This window comes from Penicillium vulpinum (assembly GCF_028829585.1).
Source record: "Penicillium vulpinum strain IBT 29486 chromosome Unknown utg000003l_segment0_segment0, whole genome shotgun sequence".
Classification (NCBI taxonomy): domain Eukaryota; kingdom Fungi; phylum Ascomycota; class Eurotiomycetes; order Eurotiales; family Aspergillaceae; genus Penicillium; species Penicillium vulpinum.
The window spans coordinates 1,191,791-1,203,448 of record NW_026643243.1 but is presented as its reverse complement, the minus strand read 5'-3'; the positions used below and the strand labels follow the sequence as shown (position 1 = coordinate 1,203,448).

The 11,658-nt window shown below is 45.8% G+C and overlaps 3 protein-coding genes across 3 annotated transcripts; all 3 read right to left on the bottom strand.

The window, feature by feature from the left end:
- Positions 1 to 320: 320 nt before the first annotated feature.
- On the bottom strand, positions 321 to 2,479 carry N7479_005565 (putative amino acid permease; the record flags this gene model as incomplete). The annotated part of the gene is made up of 10 exons (XM_057253261.1): positions 321 to 496; positions 549 to 951; positions 1,006 to 1,128; positions 1,192 to 1,535; positions 1,586 to 1,706; positions 1,766 to 1,800; positions 1,852 to 2,118; positions 2,178 to 2,226; positions 2,286 to 2,306; positions 2,378 to 2,479. The coding sequence occupies 10 exons, from the start codon at positions 2,477 to 2,479 to the stop codon at positions 321 to 323; spliced, it is 1,641 nt and encodes a 546-aa protein (XP_057107123.1).
- A 4,340-nt stretch (positions 2,480 to 6,819) lies between these two features.
- On the bottom strand, positions 6,820 to 8,654 carry N7479_005564 (Zn(II)2Cys6 transcription factor; the record flags this gene model as incomplete). The annotated part of the gene is made up of 3 exons (XM_057253260.1): positions 6,820 to 6,933; positions 6,994 to 7,794; positions 7,857 to 8,654. The coding sequence occupies 3 exons, from the start codon at positions 8,652 to 8,654 to the stop codon at positions 6,820 to 6,822; spliced, it is 1,713 nt and encodes a 570-aa protein (XP_057107122.1).
- A 510-nt stretch (positions 8,655 to 9,164) lies between these two features.
- Positions 9,165 to 9,593, bottom strand: N7479_005563 (uncharacterized protein; the record flags this gene model as incomplete). The annotated part of the gene is made up of 3 exons (XM_057253259.1): positions 9,165 to 9,173; positions 9,362 to 9,460; positions 9,510 to 9,593. 3 exons carry the CDS (start codon positions 9,591 to 9,593, stop codon positions 9,165 to 9,167), a joined length of 192 nt encoding a protein of 63 aa, XP_057107121.1.
- Positions 9,594 to 11,658: the final 2,065 nt, after the last annotated feature.

The following is an 11,658-nucleotide window of genomic DNA, read 5'->3' as shown; positions in this document are numbered from 1 at the left end:
TGTCTGGATTTCATATTTTCTCTATAGCCTATAATCTATATCCTCTAGCATTTATCCCCCGCATAATCATGAAACGCGGGGGAAGATAAGCTCCACATTTACACCAACTTCGGAATGATAGCGGGATTTAGTAGTGTTTTTTGTATAGTAGTTTTTGATAGTATAGCAATGTTCATCAGCTAGAATTAGCTAGGATTAGATAGAATATTATATCGTCTAAGCTCGAAAGCGATCTACAGCAACCTCTTGAGACATTATATGTCCAGAATTAGGAACTGGTAACCAGTTAATACCCCCACAATCCTCCACATTTCTCCATATTATCGAGCGGTGCTCGATTCACCATGGTCAGAGCTAACTTCCTCCACAGTCTCAGTAGCACCCTTACTATCAATGAAGTGAGTGATACGCTCTTGAGGGAGCCAAGCACTCTCAGGCATCATGTAGTAAGAGATCAATGCCAGGATAGTGACTCCGGCCATGATAATGGGGGCATCTGTTGAAGTAAGCGAGACGAAAAGGAAACCCATGAAAAAAGACCAACGTACAGTTCAAGTTCTCGCCCGTGACGGGGAACGCGTAGGGGGAGAACAGGACAGCGACAACCCAGCCGTTCCAGAAGACACCAATGAACTGGAACGGTTTGCTCCAGCGGCCGAGACTCCACTGCGGCTTTGGGAAGCGCTTAGGAGTGCAGATTAGTCGACCCAAACAGATCAGACCGTAAGCAGCAGCGCTGGGAACACCGGCTGCCGAGACGAGAGAAGTGAAAGCCGTGGCGGATGGAAGAATCGTGCAAGTGACCAGGGCGGCGACAGCCCAGACGACAATAACTGCGTTCCTTGGCTGTCCGTTCTTTACACGAGAAACCCAGCCCGAGAAGGGGAGTACACCATCACGGGCGACGGCAAAGACCAGACGAGAGGCGGCGATGATGGCAATTGCGGTGTTCTAGAAAACAAAATTAGCTATGAGATATTCATACACACACAGATGATAACTCACCAGCCATAGAGCGAAAATGCAAATGAGGTTCATGACGATATGGGCGCGCTTGCCCAGAACAACAGCGTAAAGGGGCACAAAGGGTTGGGGCGAGCCGAAGCTCATAAGTGTATCTGCACTAGGCTAAAGGGGGAAAGAAAAAGTCAGAAATTTGAGATTTGAGATTCGCAGAGACCAGAGACGAACCGCGCAGAACAAAAAGAGAATAATAGTAGCCAAGCCACCGAAGCCACTGGCAACGGTACTCCAGAAGATACCACGAGCAGCAGTGATAGAGGCATTCTTAGTTTCTTCGGCAACGTGACCCGAGGCATCGAATCCGATCAGAATACCAGCAGTAGCAAGGTAAGAAAGACACCAGTTCCAGCCATCTGGGGCTCCAGTACCGTTGTACGTGGTCATAAAGGCCTCGTGGGTGGTACGGAATCCCCAGGTCTGAGCAGTACCAATGGGCAGCCAGATAAGGTTCAGGATAAAGTCGAGCATCACGACTGCGGAGGACAGCCAGAAGACAAACTTGAAATAGCGAGCTAAAATGTTGTCAGACAGAGTAAATCAAAAGTTACACGTCTGTACATACGAGGCAAAAAGTTCAGCAAAGCGGCCAGAGCAAGCAAGACCTCAGTGCAGATCCACTGGACTGAACGGAATTTGACACTGCTTGCATCTGACGGGAAATCGATTTCGAATACAGTGATTTCCTAAAAAGCGATCTATCAGTGCCAATCCCGGGGAAATCACGAAGGAAAAAAGAGCATACCGAAAGCATATAGTTTGTGGCGGCCTGAGTATTGCCTATAATCAAATTAGCATCGCGCGGTCCTTGAGGATATATGTATATCATACTTGCACAGAAGGTCGTCCAGGCGGTTGTACTCCACCAGGCCACGATAAATCCAAGAAGTCGGCCAAATCGAGGCCCACCGGCTTCGGCGGCCCACAAGTAAATTGACCCGGCAGACGGAGAAGCCGAACACACCTCAGCAATGACAGCAGCAGTGATGAAGGTGAACACCATAGTTACTAGGTAACTGGTCCAATAAGCCAAGTTTCCACCGGCGGCAATACCGGTACTGAAAGTAACGCGAACACCACCGACAAAGTAAAGAGCAGCTTAAAAAAAAAAGTCAGCACGAATGCGCCCGCAAAGTGGTGAACAGCGAAAATCGTACCGAATGTGGTTGCAAAATTCTCGAACAAAGTGTATGTCCGATGAAGAACCTGGTTAGCTGATTTAGTTGCTGATCACAGACTATCTTAATCTATACGATTCAACATACCGGCTTATAGCCCAAGGTTTGCTAGGAAGATTACGATGTTAGTCTGAGATTTCCAAAAAAAAAACCATAAAAAAAAAGGCTGCATCACTTACCAGCAAGGCTGCATCATCCTGTTCCTTGATCTCAGCGCGAGTACCTTCACCTTGAGCGGCGAGGAGGTCAGCGGGACCGGCGACGGGTTCGTTAGAGGCCATCTCTGGATTTGGCACAGAGATATGGAGAAGAAATCCCAAATGTCAGTTGTTGTTTTTTTGTTTGGATGAGAAGAGGTCAGAAAATTCTAGCTGCAAGGGTTTCCAAAGGTTAGGGTGATAGACTTTCTAGGCTAGTCCCGCAGTCAAAACGTTCCCAAATGATCCACCGGCAAGATTTAGGAGACTCCACAATGGACTTCATGACTTTGGACTGTTTTTCTTGTTTTTATATAGAGGCTTGCATTTTTTTTCCTTGGTTTTTCTGTAGTTTTTCCCTGTAAGTTGCCTGTTGTAATATAAAAATCGGCAATTAAGTTTTATTCGGAGAGGGTCCGAATCAGTAAATAGATTTAAGTCGGAGTTGTCTGATCCGAGTGAATTTAACTTGATCTTTATAGGTGGTTTGAGAGAAGTGGGAGTATATATGTATATGTGTATATATGGACATATGTATATATATATATAGTTCTCATATATAATAATCCGTTTCTCCTGTTTCTGTAACACTACAAAGGGTCCGGATTGTAACCTTCAAATCTTTTTTTCCCTGGTAAGAGCCCCTTTGGGAACTGTCCAGGCACTAAGACCTAAACCAGGCCAGTCATCGTGTCAAGCCCACTTAACCTGTTGAGTGGACCCGACCGGCAAATTGTAGGATTAAGTATGTTTTCTATATAATCTCCATACAAAAGGTACACACATAAACTACAGAGAATGCTTGAGAATGGTTAAACTTTTAACAATATTTACAGTATAGACCGCTCAGCCTCTGTCCTTGAAGTATATTTCTCAACATTTGAGACTCACATGTAAGAATACTTGGATGTGTTTTCGGATGTTCTCTACACAAAGGCAGTAAACGTATGACTTTTCGTAGGATACAGCGATGTGGGTTAAGGTGCTCTTTGCACTTATACATATAGTATATAGTATATTTACTCCGTAATCGTGCCGAGCCCACCAACACACTACCCGGTGTTGGTGGGCTGCACCGGATAGCAAATTATCACCAGATAGCAAATCACATGGATTAGGTATCTTTTATATGGAAACTCCATACAAAAGGTACCTAAATACAGCCTGGTTGCAACCTCTATTCTTTTTAGCTCTAAACTATGTAGGTAGGAAGGATATAAGAAGATATATATAGTATAAATGAAGTTTCAATTACTTGGTATTAAGCTTACTGAAAATTATCAAGTGTTTCTAAAGTAAAAGAATGGTTTTGCTTTTACATACTGTATTTATGTGTGTGTGTTTCAAAATGCTCTTTATACTTCTATATCATAAATTGGGAATCGTTATTAGTAGCAAATCGATTAACCAAGATCTATTTTAGAATTCTACTTGTTTATTTTTCCTTAAGCTAGTTTGAAAGTTGAGAAAAATGGATATTATATCTACCTAGTGTTTATGTACCTTTTGTATGTAGTTGCCATACAAAAGATACCTAATCCATATGATTTGCTATCTGGTGATAATTTGCTATCCGGTGCAGCCCACCAACACCGGGTAGTGTCTTGGTGGGCTTGGCACGATTATAGGCCATATTTGATTTTCAGGTACTGACCGCTTTCCTGACCGCTTTCCTCTGTATACAGTACTCGATCGCCGAGTTCCTGCAACCTGAAATGTAAGGCCACAAACCGGCCGGCATGGAAACAAGAAAAAAGAAATAAACGTAAAGAAAGTCAAATTATCCGTAGATAATCATGTTAGGGGTTTACATAGTAGATAGAGGTACCGTGGACGCTGCTATAATTGACACGAGAAAGCGGTGACTTACAGGGGTGGGTGTATACTGGGGATACACCACCATTTGTCGTTGAGGAGCAGGCTCTAAAACGCTATACCCGCATAGCAGCATGTATGTAACAGCGAGCTACATCGGGTTAGTGAGATCATCATCACCACACATCAATATTCCATCTTCTGTGTAGCAGGATCTCCGCTCCAGTTGATGTCTTTAATTCAATTATAACCGCCAATACTAGGCAATTGAAATCGGGGGATATATCGTTCAGTCTGCGCACTGCGAAGGAGGCAGAGATTATGAGGTGTCACCGCGAGAATTGGGTCAAACGCTTGTGGAAGGGATCGGAGGTGCGATTGCCGAGCAGGGGGGTTGTTATGCATGATGTCAATGTGCGATCTCTCGGGGTCAATACGGCGGCTGGGCTCACAGAGCAAGGCCAGAAACAGGCGATCAGTAAGCAATTGCTTACTGAGAACATATTCCACTGGGGAGATGGTACATAGATCACTCAGATCTCATAGCTGGTCCTCCCGGAGAATAAGAAATCTGGATCGCTTATTGTGGAATTCACCTCACCGTACACTGCGAATAAGTCGATCGATATTGGAACACTCTAGGACTCGGGGGTGCTTACCACGGTCCTGTACGACCGGGCTGCGCGTATACGCCAATGCCACAACTGCCAAAAATACGGTCACATATGAAACACCTGTTCCAATGACACAAGGTGTGTCGTTTGCGCGAAGAAATATCGCTCTCGAGACTGCCAGCGTAAGAGGGACGCAACACTCTATGAACAAAAGTGCGCTAACTACGGGGGCGCATACAATGGATAGTCGAAGCGGCGCCCCGACTTTATCAGAGAGATTGAGAGGATACAGGCTCTCGCACAGGCGAGAGAGAGAGGTACCATCAGGTACCAGCATACCTCTCAATGACTGCCGAAGGGACATCACGGGTGTTTCCTATGTGGCCATGTTTTGAGCAGTTGTGGTATTGGCATATACGCGCAGCCCAGTCGTACAAGACCGCAGTAAGTGCCCCTGAAGAATATGCCGATAGAGAAGCACAGAGTGCAGCGCTTCTAGGTGCGGGGATAGAAGTTGCGACCGGGCCGGATAATCCGTTAATCCGCATCCCCCGCAGCTGCTAAGAGACTGGTACGTCAGCGTATCCAAGAGCGGTGGGAGAAGCAGTGCCTCGGCTCCTACAAAGCGCTTAGTACAGGCGCCGAACAAGAAGACCCTTCGTCTATATAACGAAACCACAATGTGCGATTCTGATCCAGATACGCACAATGAGGATCGGCCTCCGTCACTTCTTGTTCAAGATCAAGGCCTCAGAGACAGACCAATACAGCTGCGACGCAGGTTCACAAACACCGAGGTATATCCTGATGCAATGTCCGTTGTATACCGGGCCTCGGGTGAAGATATAGAAGCAGTTCGACAAGGTAGGAGTAAAGGACAAGGACTACAATAAGCTTATATCTAACCCGCAGGCTATCCGCTACGTAGCCAACTTTATACACCGAACAGGTCTCCTCCAGCAATTTTAACATGTAGGACTCTAGGAGGACGACGAAGAACCGACAGATCTTGTGGCAATAGAGCTAGGTGTGGAAGACGATAGGTATTAGCCAATAACGAAAACGAAGGAAACTGCTGGAGGAGACCTATTTGGTGCATAAAGTTGGCCACGTAGACCGGCAGCATATCATCGCAAGTTGGACCCAGAAATCTCTATCCAATATACTTGATTCGGTACCATCAATGTGGAAAACTGCAGATGTAGTCAAAAGGCCAATCCCATAACCTGATTCACTGAAGAACTGTCTACCAGAAGCTGGAAAGGTGTCGCAAACAGTTTCAGCAAGCTATGCGGGGTGTGAAGCGCTTTCTACATCGCTAACAATGATAATCTGACTAGAATAGATGTTTGCTGGGGACCATTTGGATATTATTATTACTAGTTCTAACTTCTGTTGTCGATCACGATTCGGATGGTAGAGACGTAAGCTGGCCACAGTCTTCCTGTTTGTATTTGCTAGTTTGTATCTGTTAAGTCTGGTGCGTCTCCACCAATAGCCATAGCCGCTATTATACATTATACAACATTGCTCTATTGCGCTGTTATATCAAGTCTCGATTTATATGTTAAAGGTAGAATAGTTGTTCAAGTGGCCTCGGGCTAGACTTTGTGTGCCTAATACGGGCTCGCTACCTGGGTGAAGAGTCGGGCCATGATGGTTATATTCTCATTTTTCTGGCCTATATACGTTGCTTCATATACACGCTGCGATGTAGAAAAGCCATCAGAAAATTCTGTAGCTATGGAAGTCTCAAGTTGAAGTCATGGGGTATCAAAGAAAAAGCAAGGCAAGATATGTATGACATCGGCGTCATTGAGAGCAGGGGAAGAATAAGCGGCGGAGAATTTCCGTGGTTGTTCGAGAGCACCTCAATGAGTTGAGGAGGGTGCCTCCTCCATAAAAAGGTTCGTCAATGTACAATACAGGCCACGCACGGAGTGCCGGTAAAGAAGACGAGAAGGCATGAAAATATCGACTCTAGCCAGCGTCCCATCAGGGAACAAGGACATTCGTTTGAATCTCCTCCAAAGTCTGGATCCAACCCCCAGGAAAGGAACGTCGCTTGAACCAGATCCCTTCTAGGATGTCGAGCGCTTTCTCGATGTTCTAAATTGTGAGATATTAGCATTCGGACTGGCCTCTTGATGAAGTTCGTTTGCAACATACTCTGAAGCCAAACCGGTTTAAATCTTGCATGGTTTGGCGAATGTATTTCTGCTCAGCCTCATTCCTCGTCTCCTGTCCGGCAATGAAAAGCGGCCACTGAGAAGCCAATTGGGCAACATCTTTTGACAATTTGTAAACAAGCAGAAGAATCCGACTGACAAGCATGCTCGTATAGGTCCAATCAGTGACCCAATCGACACGCCCAGCTCCAGCGACGTGAAGCAGATGAAGGAATGTCGCCTTCTCGTACGCTTCAACGCAGCTCGCATACTCAATAATGTCAGGATACGGATACCGAGCAAGGCTCTCATCATCTAAATCGGCGAGTAGCTGTAGACAGGGCGGGGCCATGGCACGCCATACAACTAGTCGGTTGAAGATCTCCTTATACATCGCGTCTGACTGGTCGACGGTCATCCATGTTTTCTTGTCCGATGCAAATGTACTGATAGATGCCCGCACTTCCATCAGGCTACACCATGCCTGCCGAAGCTCGACCAGATGTGGGTTGTCGGGGATCGTTGACAATAAGCTTGGTGTCCCAAGATTGTATTCCCACCCCCCACCCATGGTTTTCCAGTAACTGCCTTCGACCACGGTACCGCCGGGAGTTGCGCATGCACCTGCCACATCGAGGGAGGATAATAGGGAGACAAGGAATGGGCGGACCGGGTGGTTAGTCTCGGCGAGGCGCTGCATTTCACGTGCCGGGTCTCCAGGTTGCGGGTAGAAGAGGAGGTTGTAGATTTCGCGAGCTCCCTTCAGATGTACTGCCCAGTTGTGGTGTTGGGAATCCATCATCTGCAGGAACATTAGTCAATTCACCATGACTGGCAGGTCTGCAAGACAGGAAGAAAACGAACCTCGAATATAGAAAGTAATAGGCACGTCGCGAAATCCGCCAATCCAAGCTGCTGATTTGGATCTGAGTATCGTGCGCGGAAGCCCTTCACCACTACGCCATATTTGCCCATTGCCTGCTGGAAGTGCTTATTGCGCTGCGCCCCTACCGAGGTATTCGCAAGATGTAATGCACCCAATGCCTGCATTGCATTGGCCATTGTTGGAGACGACCGGGCGAAGTCTGGGAAATGTGTGCGGTAGGGATTGGCATTGTGGGGGGTATTGTGGATGATCAATAAGGTTGATACTCGATCCAAAAAGTGTGTGAGATAACGCTCTTCGATACGCTGAATTGATTTCGCGATACTGAGTGACGTGACGGGATCCTGGAAGCGGAACTTGGTTGTTTGTTGTGGTAGGGTTGGCCGGGCGATCATAGCCTTGCGCATTTGGTTGCTGTCAACATGTTGTCTCTCCGTTGATGGGGAAACTGCAGAAGTGTCGCTTAACTCTGAGCTGGATGTTGAAACATCGTTTCGTCTCTTTGGTGCACTGGACGGCTTTAGCGGTGAATCGGTCGGTGCCTGGGAGGGCCCGTAGACTTTGAACGTCATCCGCCCTTGAGCGCCATCACACTTGCGCCCAAGACGGACACAGTTATTACAGGCGGGAGATGCCTCATCGCAGCGAACATGGCGGCTGCGACAGGTCGAGCATCCTGTAAACCCTCGGTGATGCCAGCGGCGGACTCGTGTTCGGGTTTCGGTAGGCGTATCTGGCGTGTCCGACAACGGTGCACCCTCCCTGTGTATCTCCATCGGGCGCGAAATTCGGGAGTAAAATGGTGCTTAGACATGCCCAGGTGGACAATTGGCTAATTGGCATTAAGCATAGTGGACGTTATAAAATCCATCAGGACTGTTGGGTTTGGAGGGGCGCTAACGGCACGCATCAGCACTTGGCCAATAACTTCGCTTTGCGGCCTTCTGTGGTCATTTGTATAATAAAATATTTCGTCCTCAACACATTATAGTAAAACAACCCGTACAGGGCTGCATATCGGCTTTGGCGGTTGAATGCTTTGTCTTAGATTGATTTCAGCGTCAAGGGCATCGGGCGTAAAGGCTGAAGATAATATGTTTTGTTCAATTCGGGTATTCGAGGTCCAATAATATCCCCATGTTTTTAATTAATTCAACACAAAGTGGAACTTGAAAGATTCATCTAGCCCTATGGAGTACTCCGTAACCTACATAGCATAACCAGCTTCCTTCTTGGGAGCCGACCCCCAACCTTATGGTGGGAGCAGTGTGTGCTCACGGTATGTGTTACTCTGGCTATTATATTGTAAGAAGTATAGACATCAAACTAGAGGATTAGTTTCAATTCTAAGAATACACCAAGCTTACTTACAATGCAGCTTACTTACAATGCAGCTTACTTACAATGCAGCTTACTTACAATGCAGCTTACTTACAATGCAGCTTACTTACAATGCAGCTTACTTACAATGCAGCTTACTTACAATGCACTGTTCAAAAAGAGCGCTGGAGTTCAGAATGGCCCCTATGGCCGCCCGTGCAGTCGTCACTGGCACCCCAATGTGAAACGACTGCCCTTCTGCCTGTTTGAGGACAGCCTCATTGTGCAAGGGGACACGGAACACGGCTTACAAGCCGCCGATTTAAGAGATCAAGCATTTGATCGTCGATTTCATCCAGCGCAGTGCGAACCTCGTCTAAAGAGTCATAACACATAGTTAATGTGCCATTTAATGAGAAATATATAAATACATACTCGGCATACCCCATGGTAACCGCATTAGAATTATAGCAGGTGATACTTGTATTGATATCGGCATTGACTGTTGAATTCGCAATCCCAGGAAGAGTTAGGAACCCAAAGAGAAGCTGGAAAAGCATGATAACAAGCAGTCTAAGAGACCAAATCTCGAAGTCATTTGCTTTTTCTATTTTGATTGCCTACCCCAATGGGTTAGCTGATCCTCGGGAATGGAGTGGAAGTGGAGTGAGGAATGTTCACTACGAAGTGCAACATACTTGCCTAACATATTCTAACTAGCAATCAGAAAATACCTCATTTCAGTCTATGCTCCTAGGAATACCTTAAAGATCTAGAACCCTTCCATATATCGGTAACTGGAGGAATTAGTGTTCAGCAGGTGACGATGATGAGCCACTTCTCTCGCCAATGAGCGCACGACCCGAAGGATTTCCTAGGCGTATACCGTCATGTCTTTCACGCCATTGCTAAGTAATCTGTAAGCTAAAGACAAACCATCAACAATAATACCCGATGAGCTCCTGGGAGCCTGCGGTGCATTCCCAGGAGCCCACTAAGCTGTATTACTAGAGTCCTAAGGGCCTATAGCTATTTCGTTCGAATCCTAGGAACTCTAAACATTGCCCACCCCTAATATTTCTGCCTAAAGCGATGCCATTATATCTAGCCACTTGCTCGAAAACAATAGTCTTCATTATTCCTCTGCCTCCAAACTACTTAACAAAACAAAAAGACCGCTTCTGAATATACTACAGTGAGTTCAGCCTTCATTCGCTCGTTGTTTCGCATCAACTAACCGTACTCTAGATTGGTATTTATCTCGCGCCTACGATAATACGATCGAACCGATCAACATTACTAGGCCCACTGTGCCCACGCAAAATCTCGCAGCGGAGTATCTATACCCTTCTGGAAAACCTCAAAGCTACTAAAAGGACAACCGAGGCTTTAACAACAGGACTGTGCTATCGATTGTCTTTCGTTGACACTGCTCCAGGGAGACTGTCATTAGTATTAGGTCAATTAGAACCTAGCAGGCTCAGTCATAAAGTCTAATATTATCTTCGTTTGGCAATCTAGAGCAACGGATATACTAGGATACTCTTAGAGAATAGACCGAATAGTCGACAAACGATACTATATACAGACCGGACTGAGACCGTCTTGATTCCTTTAGAGATATAAAAGTGTGACTATTAACAGAATAGCTGCACATATTTAAAAAAACCCATATATACGACGATAGAACTCTCTGCGTCGTATATAAAGTTCGGAGCTCTTAATATTGAAACATTCGGCTGACTGATTCACTTCACTAGATATACTGTTTTTTTTTCTCACCTCAAAAAGCATCTCCAATAAGGAGAGAAGCGTAGCCTTAGCTATAGAAAACAAAATATTGTTGGCAGTTGTTGAAACAAACAAGTGGCAATATATAATTCAGGATGGGCGACCGGAACTCTAGCGTATCACTCGTGAGATCGAAGAGCAGGCTATAGGAATACAACAATCTCGAAATGTTTTGGGAAGGACTTTTGTCTGAAATCCGTTGGCTACGGAATAGACAAGAATCGAACGCAGCCAGTTATCTCAGTCCTAAGCTGTCCTCAAGGACTAACTCAGACTGTTTATAAGTTTCGAAACCGTCGGTATTCCAAGTTTGTCTCTACCCAACTATTCCGTTCGAACAAAACCTAATATGACATTATTATACAGATCCTTCCGATACCGCAGAGAACAATAACAGCTTTCTTACAATAGGAAGCTATCCCAAAGCCAGACGTGGAAACGTACGTCTTTCAACATAGAAAAACCCAAGAATAAAGAGCGATTGCATGCTATTCGCTCCCAATCCTCTCAAAATCCAATAGAGCAAGAAGGCAGGCTTTTATTAGCTACCCAGGCTATTAAAAATCAAGAAATCTTTTCAATTCGCAAAGCAGCGCGCCAATTTAGTGTACTATTTTCTTCCTTACGGAATCGTCTTACCGGCCTTTCAAATCGCTTCGAAACTCGCGC